The 16,529-nt window shown below is 42.0% G+C and overlaps 1 protein-coding gene across 5 annotated transcripts in view; it reads left to right on the plus strand.

Annotated features, from left to right (window-relative positions):
* Window positions 1-14,836, plus strand: part of IQCE (IQ motif containing E) — a 43,318-nt gene extending 28,482 nt beyond the window's left edge. For 2 of the 5 annotated variants that reach the window (XM_037910847.2, XM_037910848.2), the window contains exons 19-23: window positions 902-1,012; window positions 2,073-2,203; window positions 7,303-7,424; window positions 8,035-8,145; window positions 10,945-14,836. In XM_037910847.2, coding sequence (XP_037766775.1) covers window positions 902-1,012; window positions 2,073-2,203; window positions 7,303-7,424; window positions 8,035-8,145; window positions 10,945-11,072 — 603 coding nt within the window. In that variant the 3' untranslated portion in view covers window positions 11,073-14,836. Of the gene's footprint in view, window positions 1-901; window positions 1,013-2,072; window positions 2,204-6,980; window positions 7,180-7,302; window positions 7,425-8,002; window positions 8,146-10,944 lie in introns of those variants that run through there. The other 3 variants (XR_005227074.2, XM_043523684.1, XR_005227076.2) reach the window with 3 other exon arrangements.
* The last annotated feature ends 1,693 nt before the right edge of the window (window positions 14,837-16,529 follow it).

The raw sequence follows: 16,529 nt of genomic DNA on the forward strand, positions 1-16,529 counted from the left end.
GGCATGGGCTCCAGCCCAGGAGCCGTTACAGCTCTTACCTACCAGGGAGTGGTACCTCCCACCCTTATGAGGTCAGCGTATTTTGGAAGGATTCCCCATTGACCCCGTGGCAGACCACTCCACCACTGTCAGTGCCCTGGGTTGGGGCCCAGTGGAGTTGGGTGGGCCGGGTCACTCTACTGGGGGCCACCACCCTCTTGTGACGGCCCCCAGGCACCAGCCACTGGGCCCCCTCTTTTGCCTCCAAAGGTGGCTGTATTGACTCTGGCTCCTAAGCTGCGCTATCCCACTAGAGGAGGAGAATTAGGTGGACTCTGGCCATTATGCCGCACTGCCCTCGGGGCACATTGAATGGACTCTGGCCACTAGGCCGCATTACCCCTCTTGGGAAGAGGCAATAGACGGACCCTGGCCATTGGGCCACACTGTGCTGACTACTGGAGGGGGCGTTTAGAAAATGGATGAAGGTACAGAGAGGCGGGGTTGCCTCCTGCCCCCTGACTTAAGGGGTTGACAAGGTACAAAGCCTGCCACAGATGGGAATATGACTGCATTGCTGTATCTGTGAAATATGGGCTTATGTTTGTAGCTTGAATTTAATTGCATTTGACAGGGTCCATAATGTGCAGATTCTCGGGTTAAATTTACTGTGGAGTTGTATGTCTGTGCAGTTCTTTTATCATTTATAGGTTGGAACCCTTTTGGATTGCAGACCAGCGCATGTGAAGTGGTTAAGGGTGCCTCTTGATTAGAGGGGAAATGCCTGCACATCAAACAGTTGTCATTGCACAGGGAAGATAGTTCTCTCTCCTGTAATGCCTTTTTCCCTCTGGACTCAACTTTAATTTGTAGCTGCCATCTTTCAAGGGAGTTAACATCCATTTATCTCTCTCCCTGCTAGGCGGCTGTTGTGATTCAGGCAGCTTTCAGAGGACATTTAGCTCGGCAGACATTGTTATTGAGTAACACACTCGGTCGAAAATCTCCCACCGTGCATAGCCTTGGAAATAAGGTAATTGTTGGGGCAAGTGGGGACATAGACACAATGTGCTTCTTAATTTTTCCATTATTTACAGTCAGTTTACGGTGCAAAGTACTAGGCTTCCAGGTTTAGTTCTGTAACTTATCCAGTTGGTTTTTTTAATACTTTGGCCTGTGGTGTCATTTAAATTCCAGAATGTGTTAAGCCCATTTGTTGGCTTTCCTTTTTACCATCTACTTCATAGTCCTCCTGCAAAATAAAGCCATAGTATCTCTGTGCAGTAGGCTGCAACCTGTATCCAAGCTGCTTGCTTTCTTTATCTGGTTCTGTCATCAGGTAAGAGTAAAGGATGCAGCCTTTTCAAAAGCTGCACTGCACCCAGGCACTCATGGAGTCATAGCACTAGGCAAACGTTACTCATCGTGCTTTAGAAACAAGAAGTTGAAAATGATGGTTGGTTTGGAGTCTGGTATCCAGCATGCTCTGCTGAAGATTTGCCGTGTATTTCTTAAATCATGTCACACTTGGCCCTGAGTGCCAGGCTTACTTCCTTACTGATTACACATTTTAGATGCGGTAAATGTACTGGTTTCCTAAGTAGCCGTTTAGATCTAGGACAGTCTAAAATGAATGAAGAATTTTCTAGCCAGGCCCTCCATCTCACTACACATTATAATATTTAAGCTCAGCTTCAGCTCAGTTTGGTGGCACTGACAAACTTCTGCTTTATACAGAGGTCAGACCCATCTTGGAGACTGCCTTAACACTCTTAGCTTGAGGATGAGTCCTGCCCACAATACCACTGAAATAATTTAACATTCATTTCAGCTACCTACACTTTATCTGTTTTGTAGTTGAATACAGGTGTTTCAACGTTCGTTGTTTAACAACTGTATGATGACATATTATCATTGGATCAATAGAAGTCTAGTAAAACCCCACTGGGCTGCAACCCAAAAGAAGTGAATGCTTGCTCACTGCCAGGGGACACCACATTCACGATCAAGAATAAAAATGTCAAAGGTGCGTTTATGTTGGCAAGGAATTTGTTAAAAGGCTGATTTTTTTTCTTTGGTCTCTTTACACTGAGGGCCCCAACATGTCTCACGGGTCCAGCTCTTTGAGCTTGTCTTCTGACTTCAAGGAGGAAGAAGAGGTTGTGACATTCATCCAATCAGTTTTCAGGGCTCACTTAGCACGTAAAGGACAGCATGAGGAAAGGTAAGTCAGGAGCAGAAGTCTTCACCAGGACACAGTATTCTTACTTATTTGGATGGCTATATCGATGTAAAATTGTAGTAGAGGCTCCAAGGTAGCAAAAGAGAGAGTCCCTTGGAGCAATAGGTATGTTCAGTATAAACAGTTAACAAGTAAAATGCATAGGAGGGGCATACAATAAAAATTCCCCATCCTTCTATTTCTGCAAGGGTTCTTGTTGCAACTGTAATCTCCTCAGGTATTCTCATCGTTTTTGTCCTTTGGAGGTGGGAAAAATAAGTGTAGAAAATGTTACATATGTGAAAGGTATACTAATCAATCAGTGCTCACTGCTACTGTGCTGGGCTAGTGTACGGAGAGTCTAAAGCCCTAATCTTAAGGGGAGAAGGCTAGAATGGAATCTCATGTGCAGCCCAGTGGCTTTCCTCAGCTGGAACACACTGGTTTGTTAATTTTTTAGACGTACAATGACTGTATTGAAAATCTTTTCCTCTCTTTGGTTTACTGCCCCCCTCCCCTCCCCCCCCCCCCCCCCCCCAAGCTTTAGATACTGTTATGGTTATAGGACAAACCACACTACTGCCAGAGCTCACCCCTCAGGTGCCAAGCCCAAGCTTTCTCCTATCTCAGGATTCAGAGTAGCAGCCGTGTTAGTCTGTATTCGCAAAAAGAAAAGGAGTACTTGTGGCACCTTAGAGACTAACAAATTTATCTGAGCATAAGCTTTCGTGAGCTACAGCTCACTTCATCGGATGCATTCACGAAAGCTCACGAAAGCTTATGCTCAAATAAATTTGTTAGTCTCTAAGGTGCCACAAGTACTCCTTTTCTATCTCAGGATGGAATCCTATGATTCTCCCACACTAAGATCCCTGTGTACTAACCCTTAATTCCTCAACAGGGTTATTTGTCACAGGCAGCCCCCAGCCACTACACCTCTGCACTCTGGGGGCTGCATGTGACAAATGGTCTATGCAGAGTGACCAGAAAGCCTTTTCTAAACTCTGTATGGTGTATTTTTGATAGTGGGAACACTGCATAGAGCAAGAGAACAAGGATTTTAAAACAATAAACAGTCTACATGCAAACCAACCTAACAGCTTTTTTTTGACATGATAACAAGCCTTGTGGATAGTGGGGAAGTGGTAGATGTGGTATATCTTGACTTTAGTAAGGCTTTTGATAGTGTCTCGCATGATCTTCTCATTAACAAACTAGAGAACTACAACCTAGATGGAGCTACTATAAAGTGGGTGCATAACTGGTTGAAAAATTGTTCCCAGAGAATGGTTAACAGTCAAGCTGGAAGGTATATCAAGTGCGGTCCCACAGTCATAGCTGCCAACTCCATGGGTGCTCTGGGGCTGAAACACCCACAGAAAAAAATAGAGTGGATGCTCAGCACCCACCGGCAGCCCTGCGGATTGGCTCCTCCCCTTCACCCCTAGTGCCTCCCACCTGCCGGTAATCATCTGTTAGTAGTATACAGGAGGCTTTGGGGGAGAGGGGGAGTAGCGGGGTCAACAAGAGGTACGGGGAGGGAGCAGAATGGGACAGGAAGAGGTGGAGCAGAAAGAGGCAGAGATGGGGTGGGAAGAGGCGGGGCGGAGGCTTGGGAGAAGGGGGGGGGGGGGCCTGCAGCAGAGCATGGGTTCAGCATCCCCGGGAAAATCACAAAGTTGGTACCTCTGCCCACATGGGTTGGTCCTGGGTCCGGTTCTGTTCAATATCTTCATCAGTCATTTAGATAATGGCACAGAGAGTACACTTATAAAGTTTGCAGATGATATCAAGCTGGAAGGGGTTACAAGTGTTTTGGAGGATCGGACTCTAGTTCAAAATTATCTAGACAAACTGGAGAAATGCTCTGCAGTAAATAGAATTAAATTAAATCAGAACAAATGCAAAGTACTCCACTTACAAAGGAACAATTAAATGCACGCATACAAAATGGGAAATGACTGCCTAGGAAGGAATACTGGGAAAAGGATCTGGAAGTCATAGTGGATCACAAGCTAAATATGAGTCAACAGTGTAACACTGTTGGGGAAAAAATGCAAACATCATTCTGGGATGTATTAGCAGGAGTGTAAACAAGGCATAAGAAGTAATTCTCCCTCTGTACTCTGCGCTGATACGGCCTCAACTGGAGTATTGTGTCCAGTTCTGGGTGCCACATTTCAGGAAAGATGTGGACAAATTGTAGAAAGTCCAGAGGAGAGCAACAAAAATGATTAAAGGTCTAGAAAACATGACTTATGAGGAAAAATTGAAAAAAATGGGTTTGTTTAGTCTGGAGAAGAGAAGACTGAGAGGGGACATAACAATTTTCAAGTATATAAAAGATTATTACAAGGAGGCAGGAGAAAAATTGTTCTTGTTAACCTCTGAGGATAGGGCAAGAAGCAATGGGCTTAAATTGCAGCAAACACAGTTTAGGTGGACATTAGGAAAAACTTCCTAACTGTCAGGGTAGTTGAGCATTGGAATAAATTGCCTAGGGAGGCTGTAGAATCAGGGATGGCACAGATAATACTTAGTCCTGCCTTGAATGCAGGGGACTGGACTAGAAGACCTCTCATGGTCCCTTTCAGTCCTACAATTCTATGATTCTGTGCAGGCCTGTCCCCCTGATGTTAGCTAGGTAACCCAGTTTCTTCAGGCTCCTTCTGCAGAACCCCTCTGTGTCTGGGCCCGTTCTTCTGGACAAGCCAGTATGAGGAACTTTTAACCATTTTAATATTCTTTTGATCTTAGGTCCCCAGCCCTGGCAGAATCAGTCTTTTAACTTTATTGGAGCCATGGTCCATGGACCAGTTAATAGCCCAGACATCATTTTTCTTAAAGACTCATTAAGTGTTTTCTTGAAGAAAATAAGAACGGCTACACTGGGTCAGACCAAACGTCAATATAACCCAGTATCCTGTCTGCTGACAGTGGCCAATGCCAGGTGCCCCAGAGGGAATGAACAGAACAGGTAATCATCAAGTGATCCATCCCCTGACACCCATTCCCAGCTTCTGGCAAACAGTGGCTAAGGACACCATTCCTGCCCATCGTGGCTAATAGCCATTGATGAACCTAGCCTCCATGAATTTATCTAGTTCTTTTTTGAACCCTGTTATAGTCTTGGCCTTCACAACATCCTCTGGCAAAGAGTTCCACATGTTGACTGTGCATTGTGTAAAGAAATACTTCGTTCTGTTTGTTTTAAACAAGCTGCCTATTAATGTCATTTGGTGACCCCTTGCTCTTGTGTAATGAGCAGGAGTAAATAACACTTCCTTATTTACTTTCTCCACACCAGTCATGATTTTATAGACTTCTATCATATCTCCCCTTAGTTGTCTCTCTTCCAAGCTGAAAAGTCCCAATCTTATTAATAGTTCCTCATACGGAAGCTGTTCCATACCCCTAATCATTTTTGTTGCCCTTTTCCAAATCCAATATATCTTTTTTGAGATGGGGTGACCACATCTACTCGCAGTATTCAAGATGTGTGCGTGCCATGGATTTATATAGAGGCAATATGATATTTTCTGTCTCCTTATCTATCCCTGTCTTAATGATTCCCAACATTCTGTTTGCTTTTTTGACTGCTGCTGCACAAGTGGATGTTTTCAGAGAACTATCCACAATGACTCCAAGATCTTTCTTGAGTGGTAACAGCTAATTTAGACCCCATGATTTTATATATATAGTTGGGATTATGCTTTCCAATGTGCATTACTTTGCATTTATCAACAATGAATTTCATCTGCCATGTTGTTGCCCAGTCACCCAGTTTTGTGAGATTCCTTTGTAGCTCTTTGCAGTTTGCTTTGGACTTAACTATCTTGAGTAGTTTTGTATCATCTGCAAATTTTGCCACTGTTTCCCCCTTTTTCCAGATCATTTATGAATATGTTGACTAGTACTGCTCCCAGTACAGACCCCTAGGGGACACACTGTTTTCCTCTCTCCATTCTGAAAATTGACCATTTATTCCTACCTTTTGTTTCCTGTTTGTTAACCAGTTACGGATCCATGAGAGGACCCTCCCTCTTATCCCATGACAGCTTAATTTTCTTAATAGTCTTTGGTGAGAGACCTTGTCAAAGGCTTTCTGAAAATCTAAGTACACTATATCCATTGGATCTCCTTTGCCCCATGCTTGTTGAACCCCTCAAAGAATTGTAGTAGATTGGTGAGGCATGATTTCCATTTACAAAAAGTATGTTGACTATTCCCCAACAAATTAAGTTCATCTATGTGTCTGACAATTCTACTCTTTACTATAGTTTCAACCAGTTTGCCCAGTACTGAAGTCAGGCTGACTGGCCCATAATTGCCAGGATCACTTCTGGAGGCCTTTTAAAAAATTGGCGTCACATTAGCTATCCTCCGGTCATTTGGTACAGAAGCTGATTTAAATGATAGGTTACAAACCACCGTTAGTAGTTCTGCAATTTCACATTTGAGTTCCTTCAGAATTCTTGGATGAATACTATCTGGTCCTGGTAATTTATTACTGTTTAATTTATCAGTTTGTTCCAAAACATCCTCTAATGACACCTCGATCTGGGACAGTTCCTCAGATTTGTCACCTAAAAAGAATGTCTAAGGGTTGGGAATATCCCTCACATCCTCAGCCATGAAGACCGATGCAAAGAATTCATTTAGTTTCTCTGCAATGGCCTTAACGTCCTTGAGTTCTCCTTTAGGTATATTTTCCTCTAGTCATGGTTTTGTTTTCTGCTTGTTTTTTCTAAAAGCCCCTTGTTTATTTTGCATCATATAGTCAGGAAGCATTCTTACAGCAATCGGACTGTCATAGAGCATATAAAGCAATCAGACAACCGTAGAGAAATAAAGTAATACAGAGCAGATATACATCATCCACGCTGCCCAACATTGTTCCTTGGGAGATGAAACAAGGAGGTGGTTGTAACATAAAGTCCACCTGTGAAATCTCATCTGGTTTACATGTTATCACCTCTGTGAGTCGTCATAGTTTTATTTATTTATTTATTTCGACTGTTTCTGTCTCAGGTTTCCTGCCTGCATCTCTGCAGGTGGATTAGTGATCCCTGTTTCATGCTAATGTAGTGCATCTTTTGCAGGCCCTCTGTCTCCAGAGTTTCAAGTGAAAGAACATTCCCTGCTGTTTCCAATAGGAAGAAGAAACAAATCTCACCAGCACTCAGGAAACCTTTCCCTTCAGCCTTCACATCAACCTCTCCTGGTAATCTCATTTCCCTCTTGTTCAGAAGTATGTGGGCTATGAATGGGCACTCTCACAATTTTAAAGAGAACTTTAGGTCTAGTGAAAGATTTGTAGTCTTGGAGATTGAAATCCTGTAGCCACAAAATAGATACCCAGACAGTGTGTTTGCAAGTTCCCCACATACTGCCGTGCCTATTTGTCACAACCTTGAGTTGGAGTGGCTGCCTCTAGGGGTAAAAGGGTAGTATCCAATAGGATATGGTGTTCCTCTGTGCAGCCTGTCTGCTTCCAGCTCACCCCTACCATGTAGATGTACTTTGGGAGTTTCCATGACATTTTAGGCTTCAACCATGGAGAAGTTGGGAGGATTTCACCTTTCTTGCTTAAAGGGAATAGAGTTATCTGATAATAAAGAAGCATCCCCTGTCAGCCAAGCATCCCCAGTCAGCCAAATAAATGTGGTAATGTCTTTTCAGCTGTCTCCAAGTACAAGGGAGACCAGGTAAATAAAAAAAACTTTAGCTCTAGAAAATCTGGCTAACTAGTGCTACTATAATACAAATAATTAATAATAATAAAGCACCATCACTATGCAGTCATGACGTTTCTGACTGCTGAATTATTCCAGATGATGAAGACAGTGAAGTGACCAGTGAAGAAGTTGTGGAAGAACTTACTGCTGAAGGGAGAGAGAGGAGATCAAGGGAACGCAAACTTTCCTCCTTGCAGCCCTCTTCTGGTGAGTATTGAAAGAAAGAGGTGGGAGGCAAAGGGGTGTTTGTTCATTGCCCCTAAGAAAGTGGCAGGTTAGAAAATATTGGAGTTTAGAAAATATTTAACTTGCCACTGAAGAGAGAGCAAGCATATCCGTAAATATAAATCTAACAGATGTTTTCGGGCTTGATACTACATGTCTCTTTGGACACTTTGCCTTTAGGCATGGTCATTTATAGATAGCATAACCAAATCCTCCCAAAATGCACATACAACTAACTACTGAATGAAGGAGAATGCTCTGTCATAAATATCATCTTGATGAGTGACTCTGACAACCCTGCAGTTGGTTATAATTTGTTAACCATTTGAATCCATTCCATTCACTAAAAGTCCAACTTCCCTAACTCTTAGCTCGTGCCTGATCTAACCATCTGCTAGTGAAATAGGCCCCCACTACAGTAATGCTCTACCCTGGTCATATCATACCTATGAAGGGACTCGATAGCTTTAAATTAGTCAGCTGCTGAATGAGCTCTTCACCTCATACCTTCCAACCTCAAACTTGCATTTGATGACCTCTAGATTTTTGATCAGCTGTAAGTGTTCTGTGGAAATACATTTTGCAAGAAGTCATTTGGTTACCCTGCCCTTTGGCATTCTTTTCAGATGAGTTGTGAATGTTGAAGTGTTAAAGAGGACTTGTATATAGGCTAGTATCAGTAGGTATTATCCAGGTTTAGTGGCATCTTGGCTTTCATTGTATAGTCTCTACTGGATTCATAGATTATAAAATCAGAAGAGACCACTGTGGTCCTCTTGTCTGACCATCTTCTAACACAAGCCACATGACTTTCCCTGAATTAATTTGTTTAAACTAGAGGATATCTTTTCGAAAAAAATCCAGTCTTGATTTAAAAATTGCCAATGAGGAGAATTTGTCACAACCCTTGGTAAATTGTTACAATGGCTAATTACCCGCAGTTAATAATGTGTGCCTTACTTCTAGTCTGAAATGGTTTAGCTTTAACTTCCAACCATTGGATCCTGTTATACCTTTGTCTGGTAAGCTAAAGAGCCCGTTATCAAATTTTTGTTCCCCAAATAGGTATTTAGTTTATAAACTTTAATGAAGTCACCTCTTAACCTTCCCTTTGTAAAACTAGATTGAGCTATAAATAGAGAGGTAAAACTCCACTGTGTGGAAAATGCTAAAATAAGTGGTATTTTATTCCAGGCCTTCACTTCATGTGACTTCTGTAACTATTTCAAGTCCAGAACTTCCTGAAGATAAGCAAACAGTCTTTGGAGACTGATTTTTAAATGTATTCAATAAGATCCTACTTGTTCAGTCACATTTGTTCCTTCCTATAAAGTTGGGCAGATATGGGTGACAACCAGAATATGTGAAACTCATTGGCTTATAACTTCCTTCTCCATCTCAGGGTGAAGCTCTGCATTTCTGCTTTCATGATTTAACTAGAGTGGTATCTATTCCCACCTCTGTAGTAGTATATAATGGACTCTCGGAACACAACTAAGCTAACTCAAGCTGCTTAGCGGTGATTATTATTTATTTGTATTGCAATACTGCCCAAAGACCCCATTCAGAATAAGGACCTTATTGGGCTAAGTTCTGTACAAACGCAGACTTAGAGTTCTTGCCCCAAAGAGCCGAAAAAGAGCAAGATAGTATGTACCAGCAAAGTTACCAGGTATGTCTTATTAGAGAGACAAAGACTGACCATTTAGAAACAAGCAGTTTATTGTGGGAGTCACATCTTTTTATTGCTATGTCAGCTTCTAAGAGTTCCCTTTATTTGCTCCTATCCTCAGTACTATTAGTTCATAAATCATTTTTCTAAAAATCTTCCCTCATCTTTTCAGCAGCAATCCACACACAATGTACATAGGTGCCTTTAACTGGGGGTGGGGGTGCACATTTCATAGCTTCTGTCGGCTGAACACACTGCACATACCAGAGGATCCTTGCTTTCCTCCAGTCCCCCTCCCCCCCACCCCCCCACAAAGTCCCTGTGTACCATCCTCCCATCCCCCTCTATTTCAGTGAATTGTCCGATCCCCCAGCCCCCTCTCACAGGGGCTCTGTGTGTCTTCTTCCCCCCAGCCACGGTCCCCCGTTCCACACGCTCTGTGTGCATGCCTCTTGCACCCCTCCCCCTCCTCAACATTCTTAGTACTTTTCTTTCTTTCCAGGAGTCAGCAGAAAAATACCATCAAGTTAAGTGCAGGACCTTCCTCCATTCATCCAAAAAAAATTTTTTTTTTAAAGATAAAACATAGTCTGGTGAAAGTTTTTTGTTGTTAATATTTACATACTATACGAACATATTTATGTATGGTACTTTATAATGCATATTGAGTCATCAATCATTGTCCTCAGCCACCTGTCTCCCATTTCTTTATGCATGACTGTCTGAAGCCCTCTCCATGACATTTCCACTTAACTTGATCTTGCTTGGGTCAATTTTTCCTTTGCTAGCCTGCTAATAAATAACTGTTTTTATGATGTGAGATGACTTCGGTCTCAAATTGCTTTATTTTATGGTGTGTAACCACTTGAGAAGATTTTGTGACAATAAGACAAATCAGGCATGGTCAGTATGTCAGTTTAATGCTTGCCATGCTCTTTCAGGAAAGGGGAAAGGTAATAGTTGTATGCAGGAAAAAGAGGGAACAGAATTATTCTTAACCATAAGTCACTGTGGTAACCTAATGGCCCAGAGGTATTACACTTCCCACAAGGGCCTGGTTTTGTCAATGATGTTTATTGATGCTCCTGTCTCCTTTGTGGTTTTTTCAGTCATGTCCTCGCAGAACCAGTTGCAGCCCACACTCTCTCCGCATTCGGATGAGGCTCACTCAGACGATTCGGATGATAGTGTAGTCTCTCCATCGCTGCTGGTGAAGAAAAATTACTCCCACTTCTAGGTTCGCGGGGGGTTCTTCTCATTCCCTTTTACAGGCCTGGCTCACAAACGAAAGAAAATGTTTTCTTCTTTCTGGCAAGATAAAGCAAGTAGTGGGTTAAAAGGGGCAATGTCACCTTAAAGCCATTGTTTTTCAGCCATGAAAAATCATTCTGTTTTATATAACCTCTCTACTGACTGTGTCTCTCTAACCTCATTACTGTATTTCTTTCCTGTTCTTATTATTTTGAGAGTGGGGGAGTTAAACTTTTCAATAGTTCGCAAAAAGAAAAGGAGTACTTGTGGCACCTTAGAGACTAACCAATTTATTTGAGCAAAGCTTATGCTCAAATAAATTGGTTAGTCTCTAAGGTGCCACAAGTACTCCTTTTCTTTTTGCGAATACAGACTAACACGGCTGTTACTCTGAAACCTGTTCAATAGTTGTGCATCAGCAGGATCTTTACAGTGCTGTTGATGTGTATAATGCTTCACAGTCAGGAAAGAAGAGAAGGTCCTTTCCCTAAAGAGTTTACAATCTAGAGGCTCAATCCTGCAACTCTTACTTGACCAGTTTTTACTCTTGTGAGTAGTCTCATTGACTTTAATGTAGAGTAGATGTGGGTACAAGAGATGAAGATAGATAGAGGAAGGAACTGCACACATTGGGCAAAAGGATGCATGCACCGTGTTCCGAATGCATGTTTGTGACCATCAGCTTGTGTGTGCTAAGTGAAACCATGCCATAAGATCCGCTCTATTGAATAGCTACTTAATTTTAATTTTTTGTGCTAAATATATCCATTATGTGCAGAACTTAGTTTAAGGCTTTTAGAAAGCTCTCTCTGTCATAAGTGTATTATGCCATATGTGTGTCGGCAGTTGAACTTAAATTATTGCATTTACCAAGTATGTATTTTCTAGTACAGATTGTGTACTGTACTGTATGTGAAATATGTAACCATGTAAACCATTGCATTTACTATAATGGTATCCATGGAGAGAATGCATAATGATGGGGAGTGGTGTGTGAGGGATGCCTTCGTGTTTATGATATGTAAGTGGAGCAAAGCAGACCCATCAGTGGATTATGCAGGGTTATCTTTAATATGTGAAAATATTTCACAGAGGAAATAACTGTTATGTGTTCTGTTTTAGCTTACTGTACTTTTCAATGTCTGAAATGTCATCTATACAGATGGATCAATCTGCCAAACACTACTGTATTTTAAAATCTGATATTATTTTTCCCCCAATATGTCATCTTCTATCTGAGGTTCTCAACATGAATTATAAACATTAATGAATTTTGCACCCCTGTGAAGAAGGTAAAGATTATTATCAAGAAATTGTGGCACAGAGTGGTTAAGTGACCTACCCAAGGCCACACGGGAAATCTGTTGCTCTTTTGATTCTCAGTCCGCTACCTAACCTTGTCCCATCTTTCCTCCATAGTGGCAGAGAAGTGAGCTGTCAATAACTCGCAGGACTGCTTAAACACAAGTGCAATTTGTGGGGAGTGAAAAGGAATATTGCATTCTAATGCTGACTGTAACTAAAGAAAATATACTTTTAAATGTTCCTTCATTCAGTGTTGATTGAGCAGGAGTGCAAATAGATGTCGCATACATCAGAAGGCAATAGCATGTTTCAATTCTGTAAATATGTTCAGTAACTCAATAGGATTCTTAAGGAGTCCGCCCATTCTCCTGAGTAGAGGGCTAGCACTGCATTTAGCAGCTGCTTGCTAAGGATGTCATCAAGAAGTTCTTGAGTCCCTTGTACACCCAAACTACACTTCTAGGTATAAGATTTTTATCACATTCTCTCCCTCCTTCTCTTTTTTTTAAATTAAAAGTCAGTCAGCATTGTTATGCTGAATACTAATAAGTCAGTTCTTCATTGTAATCGGGGGACTGAGACTGTGCTTTATCTGAGGTTTATCATAGTTCGTGCCAGTACTTGCAGCCAAAGAGGAAACTGGATGGCTGCAGCACAATGCAGCTGATTTCATTTAATTCCATCAGTGGAAATGTTGTCTCCACTATTTCCAGAGGCAGTTGTTGGGAGCTCTCCATACCCAATGTAGTCTGTGGAATGTCATTTACACTCCCATTGGATAGGGTATTCCGCTGTTACTGCAGTCACGTGATTATCATGGGGGGGAGGGAGAGGGGAGAAAAACAATTCTCTTGGCCAAAGCTGAAAGAAGACGTTTTCCTTCTTTTCTGAAACAGTCACGTAAACTATGAGAGAGGTTGTCAGTTAGTTAAAATGGTGGTAGGTCTGTAAAAGTTGCTTATGTCTAAAATTTTAGGTCTTAAACTGTGGTTAAGTGTCATGGATATGCCTCTAGAGACTAGAAAGAGCTCAGGGCTCTGACAGGTTAAGGGGATAGTGTGTGGTACATGGCATGTGCTAGGGCCAAGACTGGACCAGAATGGCTTCCCAGCCTCTACTCTGTGTGGAAATACTTGGATGGTGAATATAATGGATAGAATACTCTCTTAAAATAGTAGGCAGTAATAAAGAGCTATTAACAAAGCATTAGGAACCAGATACAGAGCAGAGAGGCTTTCATTTTCACTAAGCAGTGAATCGTTTTAAAAAGGATATTTGTGGTCAGTAATAGCATCAGCAGACAAGTTCCAGGATAGAGTAGAGGGAATATCTCTCTGAGGCACAGAGTGAGTTCGGGGTAAAGGGGACACAACTTTGTGTGGGGTGGGACAAATCAAAATGTGTCTGGAGGGAAACTAATTCAAAGTTTGAAATCTGAGCTGTCAAAAAAACGATGTTCCCTTGAGTACTGCACTCCTGCTCACCTCTTAATTTGGAAAGTAACTGCACTCATTTTATATCATAGCCCTGACCTGATATGGGCAGAAGGGAAAAACCTACAATATTAGTAGCTTTTAATGTTGCTTTATTTTATTTATGAAAGGAATACATTGAAAGCAATATATAAATACTGACTAACGTTGCGAGCTTTATTTTATTCCTATCTGTCTCTGAGTGTCAGTAACAAAAAGCTGAGACGAGGCTTGAAAGAAGGAATACTCTCAAAGTAGATCACAGCACTACATCCTCTTTCTCCCCCTAAACCCACCATGGAGATCAGGAAATGAAAATCAGCGTAGCTCGGACCTGTCTAGACACAGCTCCTATAAAAACTCATTCAGGTTCTGAGAAATAAATGTTCGCTGCAGAAGGCACTGATAACCTCGTAAGGGCTTCAAGGCCTGAATGAAAATTAAACTCCATTATAACCTATCTAATCTAATTGCAAATTTTCCATTTTGCTCTTGTAGAAGTGCTCTCTGTGCCAGTGTTGTCCATTTTGTCTTCCAATAGATTTAAAATGGGCATCAGTGTGTGTGTATGTGTGTGTGTGTGAGTGCATTTGCGTGTGTTTAGTCAGAATACAACTTTCTTGAGACTACATCTCCTCCATTCTCTTCTTGGTCCTGAAGTGCCTATGCTTGTTAATACATTTTAAATGTGGCATCCACGCCTGATATGTTTATTGTGTTCTGCATAGAATTAAAAAAAGAATTCCAGACAAAAATCAGTTTTTAATGTAGATTAAATGTAAATGTATTAACCTTGGAACACTAGGAAGAGACAATATATTTTATGATCTTTTTAATATTTTATTTAGAATTGTGAAAATGTTGTACATAATTTATACTGAGATCTTTTGGATTTAAAATCAATTACTATATATTATCCTCTAATTATTGAACTTTATAAATAAAGTTTGTTTATAAATTAATTGTTCATGAATAATTGCATCAGAAATTGCCTCTGATTGTGTTATTACCCTGACTTATACTGCATTAAAGATGTGGTCACTATATTTTCATTTGGGTCATTGTTCAACCCTTTGCCAGAGGTTGTCTTGCTGCACCAGGTGTGCCTAGACCCTCTTTTTTTATGTTCCACAGGACAAATGAGGAGATGGAGTAGTGGAAAAGTGAAGATAAGAGTGGGATAGAGTTTGTGTTAACTATACTCCTAATGTCCTCACCTAAGTAGGTAGGGGGAGGAGGGGAATTAAGGATGAAAGACATTCTTTAACTCTGTCCAAAGCACAAGTGGAATTGACGGAGATGATAGATTCATATGTCACATATTTGTTTCTGGTGTTCTGTTGAAAAGAAGAGTCCTGAAAATGTACTGTTACAACCAAAACTGCCACTGCCTCAGATTTTCCTGCTTTGTGCAGCCAACAAGAAGTTTCATCTGTATCTCTTTCTGTGTTGTGGCATAAAGTTCAAGTGTAAGACTCAAAAGAAACTTCATGCCAACTGCATGAAGCACTTACTGTAAGCAGAGAAAGATGAAGTGTACAGGTTTCCTGGGTTCTTGATGATGACAGAAGTGGACTGACTTCTCAGTAGTCTCCTTTCCTATTATGGGTGGATTAAGACTAACCTGGGCCTGGATTACTCCCAGGGGAATTCTGCACCACTGTGCAGTGCAGAATTTTGCAGAACTTAATGCATGCAGAATTTCCTTTCCCCCAGAAAAATGGACTGCAGTGCTGCTGTCCACCACTAGGGGCCGCTGGACCAGCAGAGCCCAGTTCACACAAAGAAGACACTGCCAGGGGGAGGGGAGGGAATTAAAGGGTTCCCTGCACTCCTTGAGGGAAGGAGATGGCAGTGTGCAGGAAACTCTGCACAAGCCTGAGACCCAGCATCAGGCTGTTTCTCCCTCTGGATCCCTGGGCTCTGAGGGGTAACAAGCTGGGTGCCTGGGTGGGGGGGGGGGGGGCAGGCTATGGCTGAGCTCTAGGAGGGATGGAAGGAGGGAGGGGGCAGGTGTCTGGGCTTGGGGGCCACAGCTGAGCTCTGGAGAGGAGGAGGTGTGGGTATGTGGGCTGGGGGGTCCTTGGCTGGACTCTGTGGGGAGGGGATGCGGTTAACTGGGCTGAGGGGACCCTGCGGCTGGGCTCTGGGGGTAGGTGGTTCGTGTGTATTGGCTGGATTGTGGGTGTCTGGCCCCCTGGGTGGGATCGGGGCCAGGGAGGGGGCAGAGAACAGGAACTAAGTTGTCATAGGGGTTTCTTTAACTCCCTACTTCTGGGGGAATTTTTGTGAGTGTCTGTATTGCTACAGACATACTTGCTGACAGGTATTTTGAAATAAATTACCAAAATAATTGAAACTGGTGTGATTATGTAGTATTTTGACAAAATTTGCAGAATTTTAAAATATTGTGAGCAGAATTTTTTATTTTTTGGCACAGAATGCCTGCAGAAGTGGCCTGGATTCACCAGAACCATGGAGCGCTCTGCTTTAAGACCAGGCAATGGTGGAAATGCACAGAACAATACACTTAGCAGTAGGCTCTGTAATCTGCTAGAAGGCAGGCAAAAATAAGAATCCCAGGGTTGCAAAGATTTGTGGTTAATCTGCCTTCATCACCATCATCTCTGGATGTTTAAACTGTGTTGGGAGATGAGGGAGAAGGA

This window comes from Chelonia mydas, chromosome 10 (assembly GCF_015237465.2).
Source record: "Chelonia mydas isolate rCheMyd1 chromosome 10, rCheMyd1.pri.v2, whole genome shotgun sequence".
Classification (NCBI taxonomy): Eukaryota; Metazoa; Chordata; order Testudines; family Cheloniidae; genus Chelonia; species Chelonia mydas.